The sequence below is a fragment of the Hemicordylus capensis genome, chromosome 3, assembly GCF_027244095.1.
Source record: "Hemicordylus capensis ecotype Gifberg chromosome 3, rHemCap1.1.pri, whole genome shotgun sequence".
NCBI classification, from domain to species: domain Eukaryota; kingdom Metazoa; phylum Chordata; class Lepidosauria; order Squamata; family Cordylidae; genus Hemicordylus; species Hemicordylus capensis.
The window spans coordinates 133,941,538-133,967,154 of record NC_069659.1 but is presented as its reverse complement, the minus strand read 5'-3'; the positions used below and the strand labels follow the sequence as shown (position 1 = coordinate 133,967,154).

At 43.4% G+C, this 25,617-nt stretch overlaps 1 protein-coding gene across 2 annotated transcripts; it reads left to right on the top strand.

Moving 5' to 3' along the window:
- Positions 1–372: 372 nt before the first annotated feature.
- On the top strand, positions 373–25,617 carry CREG2 (cellular repressor of E1A stimulated genes 2). 2 transcript variants are annotated; one of them, XM_053313006.1, is made up of 4 exons: positions 404–944; positions 8,360–8,529; positions 22,525–22,638; positions 23,462–25,617. In XM_053313006.1, the coding sequence occupies exons 1-4, from the start codon at positions 492–494 to the stop codon at positions 23,607–23,609; spliced, it is 885 nt and encodes a 294-aa protein (XP_053168981.1). In that variant the 5' UTR covers positions 404–491; the 3' UTR covers positions 23,610–25,617. The 2 variants fall into 2 exon arrangements, with proteins under 2 accessions (XP_053168982.1, XP_053168981.1); XM_053313007.1 differs by lacking the exons at positions 22,525–22,638; positions 23,462–25,617 and adding an exon at positions 13,605–13,932 and having other exon boundaries at positions 373–944.

Sequence of the window (25,617 nt, the reverse complement as noted above, 5' to 3'; positions counted from 1 at the left end):
AAAGCCATAATCATATATCAGGCTGTACAAAGTCTTTACAGCTCATATGGCACAGAAGTTAAGATGGGCACCTTAACTTGCAATTTCTGTTCTTTTTAGGGCAGGAGTGAAAATGTAAAGCAACTTAACTCTCATTTTAACCCAAAGGTTTTTAGTTTACTGAATAGATTCATAAACCAGGTTAGATTGTGTAGAACAGTCAGCTTGAGATGATCGGCTTCACGTGGCTGTAAGAAGAAATGGCAGAAGGAGTTGCCCTTGGAAGGACTAGGGTGAGATAGCGCAAAAAATGAAACTGAGGGGAGGGGGGTTGCGTTGAGGTTCAGAGAGCAGCCGATACATCATGATTATCCCTTATCGGTTTCCTATGCATTTCAGAGGCTAGGTGCCATTTTTCACAGCAGGAGGGCGCTGTCCTCGCAGCAAATATCAGAATTGTGTTGGATTGCAAAGCTCCGTGTGGCTCACTGCATCGGAGGCTTTGCTCGAAAATGCCCAGGTGCTGCTATCGGATACAGCTGAGGGAAAGAGCTACCCGCGTCTCCTGGCTTTTCGGAGCCCTTTGGAGCAGCTTGATCTTGGCTCCGGCTTGGGGGTACGTGATCGTGAATTCGGTATCCTGGTCAGTCACCAATGAGGTGGAAGAAGAGCTGGACAGCTCCTCGAACGAGGAGGTTCTGCCTGCACTCCTGGAAGATACGACAAGCATCTGGAAGCAAAGCTACCCGGCCTCTGTTTACAAAGAGGAAGAGGAAATCAGGTCCAGGCCGGCAACCGGGAGATCCAAGCAGATCTCTTCTCCTTCCCGGATGTTTTCTTACAGGAGAGAGAGTGTCAAAGGAACAGACAGCCTAGCGCCTCAAGAGCAAGCAATCCGGACGGCCCGATTCCTGATCCATTATGATAGCTGGGGCTTCTTGGCTACCAAATCCACTCAGGATAAGGTATCGTAAGCAGCATCTCTCCTAGATATTGAGGCGATTCCTTTCAATTCACCTGCCGTTGCTTAGAGCGCAGTGGATTGTAGGGTTTCCCCCTGTTATGTTTTTGCTCCTTATACAGAATCAGACAGATGATAATCCTATTTTGGGAATGCTGTTACTATCCAGAGCCAGTAGCATCTTGGCACCACTAGAGATTATTCTTGCTCTGTTTTTAAAAAAATAAAAAATCTACCAGTACTGAGCCTCAGTTGAACAGGCTGCATATATAAAATAACTTATTAATATTACTCCCTCGACCCAGAGAAATAGGGTAGTGTTTTCACATCTTCAGTAGCACTTGCAATTTGACTCCTCTGCCAGTTAATTCAGAACAGGGTTTCATACATTTTAGCTATGGAGATAACACCTGAGGAATGTCGGTTCTTTGGTTAAAAAGTATTTGTTATTTATTTATGTATAGAGCAGAAAGAATAAAGCTTGGGGACCAAATTGCTAAAATATTTGCAGGGCTAGTTTGCTACTGTGATTGATTTGATTTTTCCATTACCTGTATGTCCCAGATATTTCTGACCCTTTGGGCCTTTGTAGACAGCTGTGGCGGTTTCCGGCAGTGTGACTGGTATAAATAGAAAGGTTTTCTGTGGATCATTTTGGGCTGATACATAGCCACCAAATTTAGAAGTAATAAATATGAATAAATGAATGAATGATTTATTTTTATCAATGACCAGAAAGCAGAAAGTCAAAGATAAATATGTATTTTTAGGAATCCAAATTATGAGATCTGTGATCTCCAACATCACTGCATATTTCAAGGTAAGGGTACTTCTAATACACATGTCAGAAACTGTCTAGGTAGCCAGCTATGCATCACAATCCTATGCATATTTACCCCCAACATGTGCCCTACTTTGTTCAGTTGGGATCAATTACTGCTAGGTAAATGTGCAATCTGACAGTGCAATCCCATACATGTTTACTCAGAAGTAAATACCATTGGTCAGCATAATGGGCAGCTGTCTGTCAGTGGTAGGGCCCCACCATGGCTGCTACACAACTGGCAGTCACAGCAGTGTAGTAATGGAGCTGCTGTGGGGAAACAGTGCTCCTTTCCATTGGAAAGGAGTGCTGTGCTGCTGCCAGGAAGGGGTTTAAAGTCATTCCACGGTAGTGCTGTCACCACCATCAAGGCTGCCTTTTAAGTTGCATAGTAGCTCCAGTGGGTCCCTACTGTCGACAGACTGTCTGTTTTGTAGGCCACTGTGTTTAACAACAACAACAAATATTTATATACCCCTTTTCAACAAAAGTTTCCAAAGCGGTTTACATAGAGAAATAATAAATAAAGCTATACTTGGAGTGTGAGTATCATTGGTTTCATGCCCCTGATCAAAGAGGAACTTTTTCAAAGTGGTGGTTCTCTTTGTTGAGCAGGGGGAGAGCACCTGGCCCTATCCATCCCCAGCACAGCATCCCTCCAGTGGCTGTTGCTGGTGTCTATCTTATGTTTGTTTTTAGATTGGGAGCCCTTTGGAGACAGGGATGCATCTTTATTTATTTTTCATTTCACTATGTAAGCCACTTTGGGAACTGTTGTTGTAAAATGGTATATAAATATTCATCGTCGTCATCATAGTTATGGGTTTGACTGGGCTGATCTTTCCAATGCTAACTGTTGACAGAAATGAAGCCAGCTGCCAATATGCTATTTTATACTCTCATCATGACTTTCTTGAAATCATTCATTTATCCTAACAATTAGCTTTCTTTTGGTAGAGTAGGCTATGATGTGGTCACTTAAGGCCAAGCGGTGAGTTTCATAGCTGACTAAATCCACTACATGAAAAACCTGGGGCTATTCTTTTGGCCCCCAGATCAATTCCTTAGCGACTGGAAACAATGTCCACAATTTATTTATTTTTTGTTAACCAACACAGGTATCTTGTGTCGGTTAGTTAACATATACATTTCTGCCATAGGGTGTTGTGGTTTGTGGAAAGAGGGGTCATTTGTTAAGTTGCTTCTTAATTTGAATGCCATTACTTTTACAAGGGCAGATCATATTTCCATATAGGCTGTATATTTTGTTTCCTTGATTGGCAGTGTAAAAGATCCAATATTGTATATTGGCCCATTACAGTACATCGGTTTTTCGTTGCACTTTGTATGGTTGTGTGATGAAAAATGACTGATCACTAGGGTACAATTTGAGGCACAGTACAACCAAAGAAAGTACTTGTAGATTCCATTGTTTTCAGTGTCGGATTACTAAGCATGTACTCAACTTTTCCATTTAAGTCAGCAGGACTTGAAGGCTTCAGTCTTATGCACACTTACATGGGAGTAAGTCCAATCGAAGTCAGTATGACTTTCTGTGTCTGCATATGACTTTCTGTGTCTGCATACATACATAGAATAATGTTGAAAAGAGTTTAACTTTGTCTGGATCATGAGTGTACTCTCATCTTTCCTAGGATAAACATAACTATTAAAAAATAATGTGAACATGTGTTGAATACAATTTCCAACATATTTATATATTTGGTGGTTTGAAGATTTGTGTATGTGTTTGTTTTAATTATATAGGGCATGACCCATCTAAAATTAAGGAGGGAAATGGAAAAACAGGACTTCAACAGGAAGCTAGGAAAGAGTATATTGAAATAAGCCCAGTATGTTTCAAATTCAAAAACCCCTTTTTAGGAGCAACATGTACATTATATAATGTATAATCATGTGTTGATTTGTTTATTAGCTCAACAACATTTAAAATTTTAAAATCTATCACTTCGCTCTTAATTTAAACATTAATCTGTAATAGTAGATTATCTGCAAATATTGTAACAAAGCATCATATTTTGTTTTGATTTAATATATGTTTACAGGTGAAACTCAGAAAATTAGAATATCGTGCAAAAGTCCATTAATTTCAGTAATGCAAATTAAAAGGTGAAACTGATATATGAGACAGACGCATTACATGCAAAGCGAGATAAGTCAAGCCTTAATTTGTTATAATTCTGATGATCATGGCGTACAGTTCATGAAAACCCCAAATCCACAATCCCAGAAAATTAGAATATTACATGGAACCAAGAAGACAAGGATTGAAGAATAGAACAATATCGGACCTCTGAAAAGTATAAGCATGCATATGTATTCAGTACTTGGTTTGGGCCCCTTTTGCAGCAATTACTGCCTCAATGCGGCGTGGCATGGATGCTATCAGCCTGTGGCACTGATGAGGTATTATGGAAGACCAGGATGCTTCATTAGCGGCCTTCAGCAATTCTGCATTGTTTGGTCTCATGTCTCTCATCCTTCTCTCGGCAATGCCCCATAGATTCTCTATGGGGTCAGGTCAGGCGAGTTTGCTGGCCAGTCAAGCACAGTACACTGTATACTTTTCAGAGGTCCGATATTGTTCTATTCTACAATCCTTGTCTTGGTTCCATGTAATATTCTAATTTTATGGGATTGTGGATTTGGGGTTCTCATGAGCTGTACGCCATGATCATCAGAATTATAACAAATTAAGGCTTGACTTATCTCGCTTTGCATGTAATGCGTCTGTCTCATATATCAGTTTCACCTTTTAATTTGCATTACTGAAATTAATGGACTTTTGCACAATATTCTAATTTTCCGAGTTTCACCTGTATATGTCTTCTGAATTAAGGCAGGACAGTTGATGTGGATGTTTTCACAGGTGATTTTGAGGAATAATTCTGTACCCGGAAGACATTGAGCTAATTTCAGTATACTGTTTACTATTGCCTGTTGCGATCCTCTCCTCTCAGTTCTTTCCCTACTTTTGGTGAAAGAACATAAGAACTGCCCTGCTGGATCAGGCCCAAGGCCCATCTAGTCCAGCATCCTGTTTCACACAGTGGCCTACCAGATGCCGCTGGAAGCCTACAGGCAGGAGTTGAGGGCATACCTCTCTCCTGCTGTTACTCCCCTGCAAGTGGTACTCAGAAGCATCCTCCCTTTGAGGCTGGAGATGGCCTAAAGCCCTCCAACTAGTCACCGTTGACAGACCTCTCCTCCATGAAGTTATCCAAACCCCTCTTCAAGCCATCCAGGATGTTGGCTGTCACCACATCATGTGGCTGATAATTCCTCAAATTGATTATGCGTTGTATGAAAAAGTACCTGCGTTGGCTGGTCCTAAATTTCCAGAAATCAATTTCATGGGATGACCCCTGGTTCTAGCATTATGTGAGAGGCAGAAGAATTTCTCTCTATCCACTTTCTCCACACCATGCATGATTTTATAGACCTCTGTCATGTCTTCCCGCTGTTGTCTTTTTTCTAATCTAAATAGCCCAGGTGTTGTAGCCTTGCCTCAAAAGAAAGGTGCTCTTGGCTCCCGATCCTCTTGGTTGGTCTCTTCTGCACCTTTCCCAGTTCTACAATGTCCTTTTTTAGATGTGGTGACCAGAACTGTACGCAGTATTCTAGGTGTGGCTGAACCATACTTTTGTATAAGGGTATTATAATATTAGCAGTTTTATTTTCAATCCCCTTCCTAATGATCCCTAGCATGGAATTGGCCTTTTTCACAGCTGCCGCACATAGAGTCGACACTTTCAACGAGCTGTCCACCACGACCCCAAGATCCCTCTCCTGGTCAGTCACCGACAGCTCAGATCCCATCAGCGTATACTTGAAGTTGGGTTTTTCATCCCAATGTTCATCACTTTACACTTGCCAACATTGAACCACATTTGGCATTTTGTCGTCCACTCACCCAGTTTGGAGAGATCCTTTTGGAGCTCCTCACAATCTGTTTTGGATTTCACTACCCGAAAGAGTTTGGTATCATCTGCAAATTTGGCCACCTCGCTACTTACCCCTGCTTCTAGATCATTTATGAATCAATTAAAAAGCACCAGTCCCAGTACAGATTCCTGGGGGAACCCACTTCTTATTTCCCTCCATTGTGAAAACTCTCAGTTTATACCTACCCTCTGTCTCCTGTCCCTCAACCAGTTAGCAATCCACACATGTACTTATCCCATGATTGCTAAGTTTTCTCAGTAGTCTTTGATGAGGAACTTGGTCGAAAGCTTTTTGGAAGTCCAGGTATACTATGTCAACTGGATCACCCTTATCCACACACTTGTTGACACTCTCAAAGAACTCCAAAAGGTTGGTGAGGCAAGATTTCCCTTTGCAGAAGCCATGCTGGTTCTCTCCCAGCAGGGCCTGTTCTTCTAGGTGCTTTACAATTTTATCCTTGAGGATACTTTCCATCAATTTGCCTGGAACGGACGTTAAGCTAACCGGCCCGTAATTTCCTGGATCGCCCCTGCATCTTTTTGAAAATCAGTGTTACATTTGCTGCTTTCCAGTCCTCCGGTACAGAGCCCGATTGCAGGGATCTATATATTTAATATGCTTAGCTGGCATGCGTGTCCTGAAGAATTTGGCAGCGGAACTCTCGCGAGAGCTTTTAGCATTCAGCAAGAGTTTTTTGGGGGGAATGGTGGCGACGGGCGCAAAACGGCCTGAGGAGGCAGCCTCGGCTGGCTTGGCTGTCCCGAGTAACGTGGAGGTGGCAGCGGCAAAGCCCAGCCTGTCTACCAGGGGCGGGAGGTGGCGGTGGGACAGCAGGACTGGCCATCCCCATGCAAGGGGGAGGCTGCGTTGGGGCGGCTGCATTGTGGGGGAGGTGGGAGCAGTGAGGAGGTGGCGGCGGGCCCAGCCATCAGGCCAGAAACCATGGGGGGGGGGGGGTAAAAGTGGGCTGGAGGGGAGGTGGGAGGCAGCAGGCCGGACTGTCACTGGCCTGGGCACTGCTGGAGGGGGTGAATGGTGAATGGGTGGTGGGGTGAAGTCCCCATGCCTGTTGCAGCCTGGGATGGGAGGGAAACGGGTGGTGGGGCACAGCCCCCACACCCATTGGAGGCCGGGGCGAGAGAGAAATGGGTGGCGGGGCTTTCCTGTTTGTGCCCAGGAGCAGGAATGGCTGTGGAGGGATCCTCTTTGGCTGTCCGCCACGGCTCTGTGCAGGTGGGTGGGGAGGGTGAGGAATGGAAGGGGGGAAGGCAAGAGAGCGTGGGGCTGGAGGGGGGGAAGAGGAGAGACCTGACATGAGGGAGAGGGAGGGGAAAACAGCTGGCCCCAAGGAGCGCACAGGGCCCCGCTCTGTGCGGGAGTCGGCTAGTAAGTTATATATTTTAGCAAGGAGGTCAGCAATTTTACCGACCGACCAATTTTACATTTGAGTTATTTGAGAACTCTTAGATGGATGCCATCCGGCCCTGGCGATTTGCTAGTTTTCCATTTTTCCAGACAGTTTAGAACATATTAATTTTATTAATTCTAACATTCTCGCTATCAATTCTTTCAGATAAAATTAAGCACTTTTAAAATCCTATTGATTACAGTGGTGGAATTAGTGTGGCTTTTAATATTGAAATGAATGGAATTTATAGTGCTTAACTTTGGCTCAATTGTGCTCAACGTTTTTTAAAAATATGTAACACTTAAAAATGCCCACAGCCTCTAGAAAACACTGTTAAAGCAATTATTCTGTTTAGTACTGAAATTCAAAGGGTTAGCTGATAACCAATGTCATTAATAAAATATTTACTCTTGTACAGCTGAAGTCTGTAATTCCATCCCAGGTCTCTAATAACATTATTAAACTGTAAAATCTCATTTTGTGTCTCAGTGTCCTTTGGTAGAAGCGCTGCCTTGATCTTTTATGGGCAGTTAGGTGTCTGTAATTACAATACAAAGGCCAAGATCCTTAGAGCAGCATATCTAGTTCCATACACCTCATAGCAACTATGTTTGAAATGGGCAGAAGTTCTAACACCAGTTTTTGATTTGGCATATGGAATCAGGGTTCTTCTGTTCAGAGGGGGAAGTTCCATTTCTGCTGGGCACACCTGCAGCAACTCTTTGAAACCTGAGCATAAGTAATATAAAATGTTCTCTCAGATTTTCAGTTTACTGGTTAAGGTGTTTAACTATGAACTACAAATTAAAATTAAAAATCTTTAAATGCACGATTCTAATCAGCGATTACATTTACAGCCGGCTTTACAACCTTTGTGCTCAAATTTTTCCATTTCTGCTTTTGGTGCACTCTAAAGTTGCTAAATTTAATCTTCATAGTTTGTGCGCAAGACAATTGCATTTAAGTCTATCCTAATATTTAAGTTTAAATGTCCAGTTTAATCTGAAAAGAGAAAGAACAAGTAAAAAAGGGAGATTGTATTTTGTCAGCAATATTGGTCAACACAATTAATTTATGAAGATGCAAATCACTAGACGCTTCTAGGGAAATGGAACTGAAGGCAAGTAGATTTAATTTACATTTGGACTGTTAATTTCTGAAAAGTGTCTTTGCAGAATATCGTTCTATGCTTTCTCTGGGCTAGTTCTTTGGATTTTTTCAGATTCAAGAAGCGCCATTTGGGAATTGTCTGTCTATCAGTGATGGCCCCACAGACAATAGCACTGGAATTCCTTTCTTTTACATGACTCCAAAGGATAACACAGTAGCAGATCTGATGAAAAACTCCATCGCTTCACTGACATTGCCAGAGGTTGAAGGAGATTTCTGCAGGTAACATCAATATGTGAATATATATAGTTTCTACATTCTGTATGTAATGCAACAGTCTTTCAGTAACATTTAGGACCTTTCCAGAATCACTAAAGGTAAAGTGTGCTGTCAAGTTGATTCCGACTCCTGGCGCCCACAGAGCCCTGTGGCTTTCTTTGGTAGAATACAGGAGGGGTTTACCATTGCCTCCTCCCATGCGATGATGCCTTTCAGCATCTTCCTATATCGCTGCTGCACGATATGGGAAACATACCAGCAGGGATTCATACAGCGTAGTAAACGGCAGGGTGGGGCTCCTTGGCTGGAGCCTGCATCTGGCAAGCTATACCCCTTGCCCCGAGTATGTGTGTGCAGTGATCTGTTCAGATTGCTCACATTTGCCAAACTGTAAGGGCTGGCAATCTGAAGGAAGAGTGAGGTAGATGAGTGCTCAACCATGCATATTCTGAGAGCACCCTTATCTTGACCCAGGTTGTTCATTGTGGGGCTTTATAGGGCCAGATGGGACCCTATTGGCCTGTTGTGTCACCTGACAGCTGCTGAGATGGTTGTTGCCCTGCTGCCTTTGGGCCTGCAGGATTGCTGCTGTAGAGCACAGTGAAGAGCAAGCCCATATCTCCTCCTAGCAAGCTGTAACAGTGCAGTTTTATAAAGAAAGCAGCTACAGGAGAGAGTGGTTTTGAACAGGGAAGCTGCAGGGTGAGAGGACAGGAGCACTTCTCGGCCGCTTGTCGTCCACAGAATTCAAGATATGTGTGTTGATGACAATAGTTGCATGCCTGGAATGCTTTGGAGAAAAACCAGCAGGGGGCAATCTGAGGCAGAAATACCACCGATAGGGAAAGCATTAGTGTCCTTTTCCTTCTACCCCTTCTTTGCTCAAAATTACCTTTTCTTGTGCTTCTCTGCCAAAAGCAGCTGGGACACACATAATTTGCTTTTAAGGCACCAGTATCTGGTTGCCAGAGTGGTTTACAAGCAGTGATGGTCCGTACAGGCGGTGGGAGGTTCTCACTCCCAGAGGCACTCTTACCCCTGGACTTTGGGGCTAAAGTTCAGGGCCTCCACAGCCCCTGGGGGCCCCCCTATCCTCTTTAGTCTGTCCTGGGTTGTATGATTGCCCGGCAGAGTGTGATGATGCTTAATTTTTAGCGGGAGGGGGGGCTCCAAAGGCCTTTAGGTCCAGACTCCAAAATTATCTAGGTGCACCTCTGCTCACTCCTCTCACTACTGTCCTGTCTGCCTCACTCTCCCTCACCATGACCAGCTGTGGCATTAACCCTTTGCTTGTGGGCATTAACCCTTTGCTTGCAGCCAACTGTGGCATTAACCCTTTGCTTCCCAAACCATTCACTGGTTTGGGAAACTGGCAAATGACCAGCCTGCGCACAAAAGGTTAACACTGCAGCTGAATGTGGCAAAGAAGAGTGAGTCAGCTGGGATGTGGCAAGAGGAGTGAGAACAAGCCTCACCTGAGGCTCATTTACTGCCTCCCCGATCTGCCTGTACTGGCCACCACTATTGAAAACCCTTGACACTGTGCACCTTTAGACAGCTTTGAAAGCATTGACCACCTGTTGGGGGCATGGGAGGCAATTCAGACTTTTCCTTCTCCCTGACAGGTGATCAGTGCTGTCAGTCAGTGCCATCTATTTGATAGATACACACAAGCATATCCTGGCATGAAGCAACAAGGCATCTAGGCATTAGGGCTAAGATGTAAAGCATTCATTTTATTTCTGATGAATAAATTTATTATTGAATATGAGTAAAGAATTGAACCCAGTGATCTATGAAAGAATTCAGTCTGCAGCATTTGGGTGGATGTAAACTAACCTAGAAAAGGGTTTTCAGTCAAGCAAGGAATCTTTCCCCCCCTGAAGCAATTGATATTTCAACTCGAAAGCTTTGAAGTGGGAGAGAAAAAGCAAGAGAGCACTCATTTGTGTCAAAAGCAGCAGCAAGGAGGTCAACAGTGCCTTGCAGCATAGAGACAAAAGGCAGGAGAATTTTCAGATTATGAATGTTGCTGACAACAAAGATTTGTCTGACGTTCATGCCATGCAGATTAGCAACGCTAATACACACTTACTAGTTTATATCCTTCAGGGGTGCATTATAAGCCGCAGAGAACATGTGGAAGGCATGTAACTTATTATTTTCCAAACACTGAATTAAAGTGATGTGAGTTTTGATACATTAGTTAGAACAGTTGTTTGAGGATATAGCTTGACCATTTGAACTGTTCCAGAATGGAATTCAAAATGCTCAGGTTGATGGATTGTATCAAAATTGTCACCTTTGAAGAGCCAGAATGATGGTTCATTGCAGATGTAAGGGAATTTAGAATGGTGATTGCTTAGCACTGCAGTTGTACCTGGAAGAGGGTGGATAGGAGGAAAGAAAAGCTAGACTGGTTTAAAACTAGCCAATTGTCAGTCTTAGAATCAGAGTCCATTTACCACGGAGAGTCAGACACTACAGGAGTTCAACAACCAAGCACCAGTTTCCTGGATTTTTGCCACCAGAAATTCAGGTTGGAGAAGAGAAATGCAGGCAGTTTTAATTCACACACTGTCTTTAGATCCCGGAGGACCAAGTTGGTTATTCATTTTTGATAAAAAATTCCAGATCTGCTCCCTTCTCTCAGCCTGGACAATCTGTTGTTGAAGGAAGTCCCCAAGTCTTCCTTTCATGCTATCTGACTGTTTCAGGCCCTCCTGCCTGCTCTTGGGCCTGTGCCTGGCATCTACATAGAGCACCTGCCCCCACAGTGCAACGGGGAACTGCTTTGAAACAGAAGAGTCACGGCTTGTCCCAAATAATCCTGGCAACTGTAGCCTTGAGAAAATGCACAGTTGGAAATCCCTGCCATAGAATGGGGATTTGACCTATATTTCATAATTCAGTGTGTTGTCAATGGTTACTCGGTCAAGAAAGGTAAAGTGTGCTGTCAAGTTGGTGTCGACTCCTGGCACCCACAGAGCCCTGTGGTTGCCTTTGATAGAATACAGGAGAGGTTTACCTTTGCCATCTCCCACACAGTATGAGATGATGCCTTTCAGCATCTTCCTATATTGCTGCTGCCCGATATAGGTGTTTCCCATAGTCTGGGAAACATACCAGTGGGGATTCGAACCAGCAACCTCATGCTTGCTAGGCAAGTCATTTCCCGCTGCGCTATTAGGAAGCTTATAACTACTAAAAAACAGTTATTTTTGCTGATACAGTTTTAATTTAAAAGCTACTGTAAAATTGGCTTTTGAAAACACTGCAATCCTGGAGAGAGACTGGAGGGGCTCCCTTGTCAGGCCTTTAAGGTGAGCAAATTGCAGGCTTTTAGACAGGAGGAAGGCGGGGACTCCGTGTGATTCCAGCTACTGTCACTAAGCTGGGCAGGACTCTCACTAGGCCAGTTCAGGAATCAGGTACAACCAAGATTAAACGTTGGCTTTGTATGTCATCAGTCAGGCTCAGGAGCACATATATACTCTCCCCTGCCCTGCTGGTACACAAGTCAGAAGAATTCTTCTTCCACAAGCCAGATCAGGCATGACACACCTAAATCGTCTGATCCTGGCTTATTTTAAACAAAGTGCTTGAAGTAAACCATGGTCTGAACCCAACTTCAAACTTTGGATTCAAATTCTGGTTTATTTTAAAGTCTTTGGTTAGAATAAGCCAGAATCAGCTGATTCAGGTGTGACGACCGATCCTGACTTGTTTCTGACCACAACTGGAATCAGAATTCTTCTAACTCGTGCATGGGCCAGGGAGGAGAAGTATGTGTGCCTGAGGTTGATTGACAGCACTCGAAGCCAAGGTTTAATCTTGGCTGCACTTGATATCTGAAACTACACTACTGTGTCCCTTCTGCCTTTCTACATTTATCTGCTGTTACTATGCAGGCTTCCAAAATCTTGGTGAGATTCTGGGGCCTGATAGATGACTGCAGAACTATAGAAAAGAGATCCAGTGTGAAAACCCTGATAAAAAGCTGTGGGCTTTTTCAGCAGTACCTACAGTGGGTATAGGAAAGAATCACCCCCTTCGATAGACCTTAAATTCTGGTTCCCTTACATCCTGAAATGAAAACACAAAGAAAATTCCCTTCACCAGCTGTACTTATCCAATGCAACCTATAACATCCAACTGAAAAACATCACAATTACAGTCCAGAAAAAGTGTCAGAAATAAAAAACAAGAATTACTGAGATTGAAAAAGGATCACCCCCCCAATGTCAATATTTTGTTGAACCACCTTTTGCTTTAATAACAGCCTTGAGTCTGTTGGGATACTTCTCTATCAACCTTGCACATCTAGACGGAGCAATATTTGCCCACTCCTCCATACAGAACTGTTCAAGTTCGGTCACATTGGATGGTAGGTGTTGGTGGACTGCTATCTTCAAATCTCTCCACAGATTTTCTATGGGATTTAGGTCTGGGCTCTGACTGGGCCACATGAGGACGTTCACTTTTTTCTCCTTCAGCCACTGTGTGGTCAATTTTGCTGTGTGCTTCGGATTGTTGTCATGTTGAAAGGTGAATCTTCTGCCCATCCTCAACTGTCTGGCAGAGGGTAGCAGGTTTTCTTCCAAAATCTGACGGTATTTTGCCCTATCCATTTTTCCTTCTACGCTAACGAGAGCCCCAGTCCCTGAGGCAGAGAAACACCCCCACAACAGGATGCTGCCACCTCCATGCTTCACTGTAGGTATGGTGTGTTGTGGATGGTGAGCTGCGTTGGATTTACGCCAGGTGTACTGTTTGGTGTTGAAGCCAAATAGTTCAATCTTGGTCTCATCTGATCATAAGACCTTTTTCCATTTGGCATCAGAATCTTCAAGGTGCCTTCTGGCAAAGCTCAAACGAGCTTTAATGTGGCCTTTCTTGAGAAGTGGCTTTCTCCTTGCGACCCTCCCAAACAAGCCACATCTGTGGAGCGCTCGTGAAATTGTTGTCACATGCACAGAACAACCACTCTTTGCCATGAAGTCCTTTAACTCCTTCAGAGTGGCCATTGGCCTCTTGATAACCTCTCTTACCAGTTTCCTCCTTGCTCTTCCATCCAGTTTGGAGGGCCGACCGGATCCAGGGAGGATAGCAGTCCACCAACACCTACCATCCAATGTGACCGAACTTGAACAGTTCTGTATGGAGGAGTGGGCAAATATTGCTCCGTCTAGATGTGCAAGGTTGATAGAGAAGTATCCCAACAGACTCAAGGCTGTTATTAAAGCAAAAGGTGGTTCAACAAAATATTGACATTGGGGGGGTGATCCTTTTTCAATCTCAGTAATTCTTGTTTTTTATTTCTGACACTTTTTCTGGACTGTAATTGTGATGTTTTTCAGTTGGATGTTATAGGTTGCATTGGATAAGTACAGCTGGTGAAGGGAATTTTCTTTGTGTTTTCATTTCAGGATGTAAGGGAACCAGAATTTAAGGTCTATCGAAGGGGGTGATTCTTTCCTATACCCACTGTACTTCCTGAAGAGGGGGCCAGCAATGTCATAATCCTGTTAGCCAATGATTTCAGTTTTGTTGTTGCTGGCAAACTTTAAATTACATTTTATTAAAAACAATTTTTTTAAAATAGGGTTTTTAATAGCTAGCCAGCATGGTGTAGTAGTTAGAGTGTTGGACTAGGACTGGGAAAACCTGAATTCAAATCCCTGTTCAGTCTTGAAGCTCTCTGGGTGATTCTGGGCCTGTTGTGAGGATAAATATAACCATGTATACTATTTGGCTGCTCAGATTAAGAGCAGGATATAAATTTAAAATAAATAAATAAAGTGGCAATTTTTGTTTCTTTACCTATTGAGTATGTAATTGATTTTATTGCACTGATGCATTGTAAATGACCTTTGAATTAACAATGCTTTGTAAGTGTTTAGAAACTCACAACTGTGCAATTTTAGGTGGAGCGTGTGCTGATAAATGTTTATCTCTCCCACCTACATAATTTTATTCCTCCTGTACTCATGACCCAATAGTTTTAGAATGACTCAGAACAAGAGTTTAGCAACCTGTTTGTTAAAGTGAGTACTATGCAAGAATTCCACCAACATGAACAATGTTTGAATTATTCCTTGGCAGCTGTGAATGGTTAGATACAGAACAGGTAAAACCCTCAACTAAACTCCAGCAGGCACTTGTAGATTTCATGTTGGTGGTATTTGTTCATAGGTGCAAGCTTTAGTAAATAGATTGCTAGTTTCTGGTTCTGCATCATTATGAAACTTGGAACTTATGAATTAAAGAGGAATAGAATGACATAGGTGGGAAAGCGGGGAAAATATCAGTATATGGTCCACCAAGAACTGTGCAATTGGGTTTTTTCTAAAAACATACAAAGCATTGTCTTCATAATCTGGAATTTCTTCTTCCAGGAATGCTGAGAATAGCTTTCATCCACACTGAGGTGGAGAGGAACCCCTGTTAACTGGTCTGCTGAATGGAAAAAGGTTTATGAAATCATGTCTGTGTGTCTTCCCCTTATAACATTTGTGTTTACACTCCCATACAAACCAAATTTACGATACATAGGAGGGGAACCCAGGGAATTTTGATGGGCTTATTCTTTTTGTGCTGTGGCAACAAAACGGTGGCCAAAGTATTAGCACCACCTCTTTAGAATTCATGTGTTTGCAATCCAGTTCAGACCACACTTACAGCATTAAGTAATTGAGTATTATTATGTATATTTAACTGAAGTATTACCATTCAATCTCATCCAAATTTACTATGAATGTTGATGCTTTCCGACCACAACACCTCTGTGAACTGTTGTAATATTCACCATGTTGAAAGAAGCAGAAAGTAGGCTCCATTGATTATACTTATAACTTCTTGTTTCATTTATTTTATTTTTATAGCATCATCAGTGTGCAAGGCACTTTTCAGAGAGAAGACAAGTTCTTGTCCTGGGAAGCTTTTAGTCTAAGGGAAGAAGATGGAGGCAAGGGTAAAGACCATGCTGTTTTGCTTATGCAAAATGCCTCCTCCCCAATGTTCTAGAAGTTGTATAGTTGGATAGCTGATGGTATTTGTTTAACAGCCTTAATCAAGCATCTACAAATCCACTTGCCAACTTGTCCTAAGCCCCCTGGTGAGCACCCAGCACCATACAGAGGTCTCTGCCATTTTTGAAAGGGCAAAGGGAGAGGAGAGCTGGTCTTGTGGTAGCAAGCATGACTTGTCCCCTTAGCTAAGCAGGGTCTGCCCTGGTTGCATATGAATGGGAGACTTTATGTGTGAGCACTGCAAGATATTCCCCTCAGGGGATGGAGCCACTCTAGGAAGAGCAGAAGGTTTCAAGTTCCCTCCCTGGCATCTCCAAGATAGGGCTGAGAGAGATTCCTGTCTGCAACCTTGGAGAAGCTGCTGCCAGTTTGAGCTAGATGGACCTATGGTCTGACTCAGTATATGGCAGCTTCCTATGTTCCTAAAAGGTAAGAAACAACAGGAATCTTTGCTGAGCTGAAGGCTCCCACCGTTCCTACTATCTCCATATCCCATTGTGTGAAAGAAGATCTGCTTCAGTCCTAAGCCCTTTGCCTGTCTGTGAGACAGAAAATGATCTGAGAAGAGAGGGGATTGGTGGCCATCGCAAATAATAGCTGACTAGTGAGCTAAGCCTAAATGTTTAGATCCCTGGCCTTAATGGATGGCTATTCTAGTTTGACCCTTTGTAACATTTGTGTAAATAAACCAAATTTTACCAAGATATCATCAGCCTTCAGTGACTCTTTACTGCTCAGGTATCGCATTTCTCAGTGGTAGCCTACTCCAGCATGGTGCCAGCCTGGATACTTTTAGAGTTATTAGCAAAACATATTCCAGGCCTGTAGTGATCAGCCATCTCTCCCCCAAAGAGTTAACCAGAAGTGAACCCTGTCCTGACTGACAGGCTGGTGAACTCCAGAGCTCAGCCAGTCAGCACACCAGGTCCCAGGGTGGGACCTAGAGAGACCTTGGTGGGAAGAGAAGAGATATTTGTTAGAAGAAGCAGGCTGGGAGTGCACAGAGGAGCACATGTGGCCATGAGAACTGGCTGCAGGAGAATGTCCCTTCTGCAGATCCTGGGAATCCAGGAGGGCAGGCAGTTTGAATTCTCATCCAGGATTTGGTGAGTTCAAGACAAAGGAAGCCAGGGCTTTGCCTTTGGGAACTTTAGTCTAGGGAAAGTTTGTTTAGTCAGATTTTGCATTAGACTTTCTGTTTCTTTTGTGTGCACTTTGTATATCCCTGATACTGGTCTATGATTGTTTACCTGTAACATAACTAAACTAAGAAACGCTAACCTTAGCCCATCCAGCCAGTGTGTTGCAAAAGACTCTGTAAGCTTTTAAAGGTGCTTTTATATTTCTCTACATACCTGTTCCTTGCAACTGGGTAATCACGGTTTTTTAAATGTGCTGTCCCAACCAGGAGCATAGGGAGGCTGGTGGTGGCCTGTGTGCAGCCGCTGCTGTGGCCCCCAGGCCCTGCCCCCACATCTGGTGTCAGACATAGGGGCTTGGCTAGCCACACCCCCACATCTGGTGTCAGATGCGGGGGACCATGTGGCCCCATTTGGAAGGGAGATCGGCCCGCGCTTTATTGGCAGCATGGGCCGGAGCATCTCTCCCTGCCTTAAAGGCAAGGAGAGCCATTCCAGCTGCTCTGCCAATAAAGCACAGGCGATTTCTCACCTAAACAGGTCCACGTGGCCCCATTTGGGAGATCAATCAGCCCCACTGCGTTGGCAGCAAGACCAGGTGTGGCTCTCCCTGCCTTTAAGGCAAGGAGAGTCACTCTGGCCATGCTGCCAAAGCAGCGCTGGCCGATTTTGGCTCCAAGCGGGGCTGCAGGGCCCCGTTTGGGACCAAAATAACGCCTCCGTGTCTGATGTCAGATGCAAGGAGCATGTCTGGGGCCTTGCTTGTAGCCCCTGATTAGTGATGGCCCGGGTTCTTTGAACCCATTCGCCCAATGGTGGCTCTGTCCCTGGTCCAAGCATCATTCGGGATGCATTTTAAAGTATGATTGTAACCTACTAAGTATTTTTACCTGTAACTAAATGCTGAGAAAGCCACAGACAAAAGCAGTCTGTAGCATTTGAATAAAACTTTTTTTGTTATTTTATTGTATAAGCCTCTCTGAGTGAATTTTTAACTTAGGAGAACGGGGTGGGGGGCTGAAAGGGGGCTTTTTCTGGTGCAAAATATGCCTCAGGAGTTCAACAGCTATTAGTTATCTCACCATGTGTAGGCTTGCACATGGAAGATTTTTGTACTTTTCCAATAGCAAAAGAAAGAGAGTTTTCCCTGGGGATTCCACCCCAAGCCCAGGGAGGTTCAAGCTCTGTAATAGAGAGGGGTGGCGGCTTCTGCCATTTTTTAACCTACCAGAAATACAGAAGAGTTTCAGGAGGAGCCTTTGCCAGAAAGCTCAACAGGGATGATTCCGTATTTCATTCCTTCATGTGAGCTTGCTCTGAGACGAAGGCTATAAATCCGCTACAAGGCACTATCACCCATTCCTAGTGATCAACTTACAAAAGAATATCCAGCTCAAATTGACAAAATAATAAGAAGAAACTGAAGGGTGTTATGTTGGGAGGATGTGGGAAAGTGGGGAGTTTTATTTGTGGAGTGCCCTTCCAGGTGTGTTTTCATCTGTTAATTTAAATAAAAAGTTGCATTTTTGAAAGGGGGTAGTACAAAGAGAATGACCAGCCCTGATTATTGTATTTCAATTGTATATGAAAATAGGTGATGCAAGTTATTAAAGTCCTATACATGAGCAGCCCTACCCAGGTTTTCACAGCCCTACCTGTGTAGAGCTGCTCATGTGGAGCACCGGATTGGACCCGAACCTGGCTGCACTGGAGTATCCGCTGCACTGGAGTAGCCCAGGTTTTGTGCCTGGGCTAATAGTGAAATAGAAGGGTGTGAGCACACCCATCTGCTCCACTCCCCGGTCATGTGAATGCTTGGGCTATCTGCAGCCCAAACATCCACAGAGCTGGGTGGCAAGAGCGCCCAGCTGCGGGAAATCCCCCAATGGAAATCCCCCAATGCTCCTGGCTCATATGCCGCATGAACAACTAGACAGCTTTTCAACAGGAGGTTTTGCAGTGGTTTTCAAAGAAAAATAAATAATAAGATGCTCCCCTGTCCCCAAAGGGCTCAGTCTAAAAAGAAACACACAGAAACTCCAGCATCAGCACTGAAGAAATGCTGTGCTGGGTTTGGATAGGTCTAGTTGCTCTCCCCATGTGAAATAGAAGAGACTAGCCAACCCCGCACAGAGCATCTGTGCGGCGCTTTGGGGCTGGCTGTTTCCCCGTCCCTCTTTCTCCTGCACCAGTCTCTCGTCTCTTCTCCTTCCCTCCGTCCCCGCACTCTACAGGCCTCCTCCTCTCCAGTTCCTCCCCACACACAGAGCCGTGGCAGGCAGCCAAGACAGGCCCCGCCACCACCGTTTTTCCTCTCCCCCATCTGCCTGCCACCACCGTGGCTTTTCTCTCCCTGCACCTACTGCCCGCCTCTGCCTTTCTGCCCCCCACCTGTGGCCCGTCTCTGCCTTTCTCTCCCCCCCGCCTGCTGCCCACCACCACTTTTCTCTCCCCCCACCCGCGGCCCGCCACCCACCTCTGCCTTTCTCTCCTCCCGCCTGCGGCCTGCCGCCGCCTTTCTCCCCCCATTCCTCTGCATGCCGGCCGACCGGCCACCACCAGCACTTTCTTCCCCCTCTCCTCCTCAGTCCTCACTTCGGAACTCTCGCAGCGTGTCGCGAGAGTTCTGCTGCCAAATCCTGGGCATGCATGTCCAAAGAGAATTAAATATATAGATTCACCATTTTAAAGGTGCCCCTTTTACTCAGTTATTAGCAGAGCTAGCTGCTGAGTAAAGTTAGCTAACTGCTAAATGATTAAAGTTAGTTAGCTAACGTCTAACTGCCACCAGCACTTCCACCACCACCATATGAAGGAACCAAGCTTACCTGTTGGGCCCACCTATCCATGCTCCTGCATTATGTGGCTCTTCAACCTGCCACTGAAACAGAACCTTCAGTCTGGCTTTCCCATTGGATAGGTGGTCAGTAGGAAGGGGAAGGAGACAGAGGCAGAGAAGCTGCTCAAAACGTCCAAAACTTTGGACAGCACACACATACCCCCCCAAAAAATTGTTTGGTCCCCCAAATAGTCTCTCTTCTTCAAAATGCAAAAAAAAGTCATTTGGCCCCCCAAATGGTTGCATAAAAGTCCCTAGTTGGCAACCGTCATCTCTTTCTTTGTGGTAAGAGGAAGGCAAAGTTTTGTCTTGGAGAGACCATCTAGGTGTGTTTCTGCTTGCTGGTTCAGATGGGAGCAGTCCATTCCCACATTATTATTATTATTATTATTATTATTATTATTATTATTATTTTAATTCAATTTCTATACCGCCCTTCCAAAAATGGCTCAGGGCAGTTTACTCAGAGAAATAATAAATAAATAAGATCAGAGGCGTATCTAGGGAAAATAGCGCCTAGGGCAAACACTGAAATTGCGCCCCCTGTCCAAACATCTAACACTCATCTTTCAGATAACTTTACCATAATATCAGCTGAAAAATACAAGTCAAGCTTGTTAATCTTTTAATATTTCAAAAACTATTCAGCAGTGGACGGAGCCAGACCAAAAAATGCTGGAAAACTACAAATTTCAGTATGCTGGGGCTCATGAAATACCCAAATACTATGTGGAGGTGTACTTGGAAAACTAAACAGAAGTGCCTGTCTAATTCTCCACTATGCATTGTAGCATCACTATTACATAAGTTTTAAAATTAAATGGAGAATTGGACTTTCCCAGATACTCTGTAAATAATTAAAGGATATGCAGAGTAAAATGTGTCACTGCTTGGAATATATTCTAGTCTTTCAGAAAGACAGTTAAAATGAGAGAAAGAGAGCAAGAAACTCCCAGTGGGCCTTAATACTAAGGATTTCACACTGATTCAAAGACAAACTCACCATTAATAGCCATATTATTAAGACATCACATTTAATGAATACAATCCTAACTCATAAGCTTCAGCTCAGTATTCAGAAGCCCTGATTTGCTGTACATAGTGTAATATGTGTACAGTGTCTTATATCATACTATTTTTAAAAAAAAAAAAACTTTTTACCTGTAGCCCCTTCAGGGGGCTTTCTAAAGGCCATGGGGGCATGGGGGGTCTGCAAAGGTTTTCCCTCCCCCCACTGGCCTCTAGGACCTCACAGGGACAATTTGAGCATGTGCGGTGGCCATTTTTAAAAATAATATTTTTTTTAAAAAATGGCTGCTGAAAACAAAATGGCCACTGTGCATGCTCAAATGGCCTCTGCAAGGCCTGGCATGGCCTAGGGCCTCACAGAGGCCATTTGAGCATGTGCAGTGGCCATTTTGTTTTCAGCAGCCATTTTTTAAAAAAACATAATTTTACAAAATGGCGCCCCCCTTAAAGTGGCGCCCAGGGCATGTGCCCTGCCTGCCCCACCCTAGATACGCCCCTGAATAAGATGGCTCCCTGTCCCCAAAGGGCTCACATTCTAAAAAAAAACCACACAAGATAGACACCAGCAATTGTCACTGGAGGTACTGTGCTGGGGGTCGATAAGGCCAGTTATTCTCCCCCTGCTAAATAAAGATAATCACCACGGTAAAAGGTGCCTTTTTGCCCAGTTAGCAGGTAAAAACATTTACTTTGTTTCTGCACTGTTGACACATCATTGCCTCAGTGGGAATTAAACTACTCATTTTGCTTCTCTGCTTTTGGTGCACACTTGGAGAGAGTGGTGACTATCCCATATGTCCTTGGTTTATAATAAATGAGTAGGTCAGTCTGCCCATCTATTTTTTTCTCAAAACAGTCACACATGTAGTAATGAGACACCGATTGATCTACATATGCATATGTGAATCAGCGTTCACCTGATGCTTTTGATAACTCTGGGCAGCTAGAAATGTTTGAATCTTTGAATTCTCATAGGACCACAGTAATAACTCTTTATACCAAGCAGTAATGCTTTTATTTGGGCAATATTTCTGATACCACTCCAAAAGGTGCAATTTGTGATTGGAGTGCCTGTGTGAGAATACAATGCTGTGACACCTGATAATTATGTGGACACTAGTTTGTAGGGATGTGCACGAAGTTCTTTCGGCACCGGCTGGGGTAGTCCTTTAAGGGCGGGGGAGGGTGCACTCACCCCTCCCGCCGCATAGCTCCGTCACTTTCAAGCCCCTCAGGGTGGCAGCGTTCCTCTCTGCCACCCCATTTTCGTCATTGGCCGGAAGAAGTAATCGCGCATGCGCCCGTCACGCGCGCGCACACCCGCATGGCAGACAGGTGCATGCACGCCCGCAACGGGCGCACGCACAGTTACTTCTTCCGGCCACTTCCGGCCGATGACGAAAATGGGGCGGCAGGGAGGAACACTGCCGCCCCGAGGGGCTTGAAAATGACGGAGCGCCGGCGGGGGATATGTGGCGGGAGGGGTGAGTGCACCCTCCCCCGCCCTTAAAGGACTACCCCCACCGGTGCCAAAGCACTGAAATGGCCCCCGGAGCCGAAACGTTTCGGAGGCCTCCATAATGGCCTCCGAAATGTTTCTGGCACAAGCCTACTAGTTTGTGTACAACAGACTGTTCTGAGCAGCAGTCCCCAAATGTGTTTGAACAGAAACTGGAATTTGTTGAGACCTACTTGTCTTCACGGAGGCAAAAGTCAGATCTCTTCATTTTCTCCGTATGCAGCATTGCCTCCAGCACTTGTATCTAATTGTTGCCATATGCGATTGTTGCCATATGTTACACACCTCACATCTGCCTTTCATGATAAACTGGCACATCTGATTTACGTTTTAGGAACTTCTGGTGTACGCGTTTAAAAACAAAATATGTGTAGATCTAAAAGCAAACATGTTGTTGTAGAAGTAATAATACAATATATATATATTTTAATTTGCATACAGAAAAACAATAGTTGATCCTGATGATCCACGGTGTGCCAGGCTCATTCTTACAGGAGAGATGGTTACAGTGCCTCCAGAAGAAATTGAATTTGCCAAACAAGCATTGTTTTCTAGGTCTGTATGAGTCCACTAGTACTGTTCAAGGGAGGGTGGGGAGAAGGGAAATAAAAGGGATTCTAGGGATGCATGAGTGTTGTCTTCCCTTGAGACCAGAATTTTTCCAAAAGAATCTTCTTCAGGAGTCATGTGTTAATTTAAAACAAAGGGTCCAACCAAAATTAAGCACTTTTAAATCTCTTTAGCGAATTAATTCTCCTGTTGAAATCGATAGGATTTGAAGGTATTTGAAGGACAGGACTTGAATGTTGATTGGATCATTCAAGTTACTACAAGGGAACAGAAGGCAGCACACTACTGGCACAAATTTCACTAAAGGCAACATTTCTTATTTATCTTACTTCAGAGTAGTCTCACAGCCTTCTGTGTGTCTACCACAAATTAAATGAAGAACAAGAATATGCCTCTGTTTCTTTTGCATTTATTATAGGATTCTTCCCTTGACGTGAGTCCTATATATATCAAGAGTTCCACCTTGACATGAGTCCTTTATATAATGCAAGAAGAGTCGGTTAATAGTTTGGAGGGCTTTCTTATTTCTAAGTTAGGACTAAATTTATGGACAGATTATTATTATTATTATTATTATTATTAATTTTAAAAGGAAGGGCATGTTTATTTTCAAATGGCACACTGCTGTAATTAAAAATAATAATAATCAGCAGTTATGGCAGGACATTGCTTTTAATAACACATTGCTGCACATCCTCACGAACAGAAGTTTGTTCTGTGATAAAATTGACACTATTTGCTAGATCTGGCTAGAGAAAGCCTGTAGCAACATTATTGTAAGTCTGCTTGGTTATCTTTGTTCTTCCAGGCACCCAGTCATGAGGAAATGGCCCCGCAGTTATGAATGGTTCTTTATGAAAATGAACATTGAACATATCTTGCTTCAAAACTGGTATGGAGCAATTACCACTATTGCATCAGAGGAATATTTCAAAGCAGTTCCCAGTAAACCCTGATTTAACTGATTTACCACTATTGCATCAGAGGAATATTTCAAAGCAGTTCCCAGTAAACCCTGATTTAACTTTGAAATATAGGAAGTGTTTTCATATTTACTTCTGAAACAAACTGTTTTATATGTTATCAGGTTAACAGTTTTGCTGTCATGCTTTTTTTTTTTTTTTGGCCAAGTATTTAAAATTATTCCATCTTAACTGGGGCAGAATTTCAGTGCGAATCTTTTAACTGAAAATGAATGCCAAATCCTAAACTGCAATAGATAATATTGCCAAATAAGTCTGGAGATGGATCTTGCTATACTCTTCTCTTCTTTAAGATATTTGAGTGTTGTGGATTTTTATAATAATGTACCCTATGGGATAATGACACTATATGCTAATTATAATTTCTGAACATGGGCAAGAATTGCAGTTCAAGATGAATGGCTGGTATGTATAGTATGGATATATTACTGCAACTAGTTGTCGTTTCTTAAACACCATCTAAACCTCCAATGGGATGTTTTAAGTATGTATGGCACCAGAGGGGCTCTTACCCCTGGATTTCAGGGCCAGGTTCCCGGGCTTCCACAGCCCCTGGGGCCCCCCAAATCCTCTTTAGTCTGTCCTGGGTGGTGTGGTTGCCTGGCCAAGCATGATGATGCTTAAGTTGCAGGGGCGGGGGGCGGGGCTCCAAAGGCCTTTCGGTCCAGGCTCCAAAATTACCTAGGTGCACCTCTGTATGGCACTCTTATTGTGTTAACATTATGGATTCCATCATTATTTTGCCCTTAATTATCTCACACTTATGCTCTGGAATGCTTTTAATGTGGTTAGAATCCATGCTGTATTGTCTTAAAATACTTATCTGAGAGATTACAGAAGTCAAGTCTCCAAGTAACATATAGCTACTCGAGACAGTGAGAATTAAAGCCAAGCTAAAATCCTTTTAAGATGGATGACTTTTATCTGTTCTGTTCCAAGTGTGAATGGATGAGCTAGAACCACACTTTTAGGAGGTTTGGGGATTATCAGTATTACTTTGAAATCAATTAATATAGAGTATTAAACCATATAGGAAATTTTCCTAAATAATTTTTTTAACCAAATCTTGGAATATTATTTGAAACAGGAATTGTAGGAATTGTAGGTTAAATGGGACAGGTCTGGAGGCAGAGAAAGATATAGTATATTTGATTTGTTTTGTTTTCACATGCGTCCTCTGAAAGTATTATTGTTAGGTTGACTGAAATTTATTAAACCTTGCAATAACATTATATAGCTGTGGAGAGAGCAGTGAAAGCTTTGCGATTTGTACAAAATCAAACCTAAATGACAGAACCTCAATGTTGTGGAAATACCACTTTACCTATGTACAGATCTTATTGTCTGAGAATATATAGTATTTCTACTTTTGGAAATGATCAATTGTAGAAGTCACTAGATCTGTTGTGGACAGAGTTGTGACTAGATATCTCTCACCTAGTACTGTACTAAAAATCTGGGTCCCATCTCTTCAGATTCTGAGCAAAAACGACAATAACAATTCTAAAACCCTGCATTGTGGTTTCTCCCAGCTCTTGTTGCTCCCCTGCTTCACTCCTCAGCTGGCCCTGGGCAAATGAACTATGGCCTTGTCTGCTCACTTCAGTGAACTAAGGATTGCAGCCAGAAGAAAACAAATCTTGATGGCCTTTGTTGTTTTCATACTCTTATTCTATTAATTTAATTGTATCATTTAGATTGGGGAACAGGGCCAGTCCAGATAATCTAGATCTGCAATTGCTCTTAAAATATAGTATTTCTTTGTTTATTTACTCTTGAGTAAGTCCAACAGCAGGCCTTTGAACCTTGATGTGCATCCCCCCTCCCACAATTACTTGGTATTGAACACACACACGCACGTTTACAATACCATGTCACAAAATATGGATCATGGCACCACTTTATTCTTAGTCATGAATAAGAATAAAACATTTTCATGTATATGCATTCACATATTGTACTAATAAAGGTGGTGGACAAA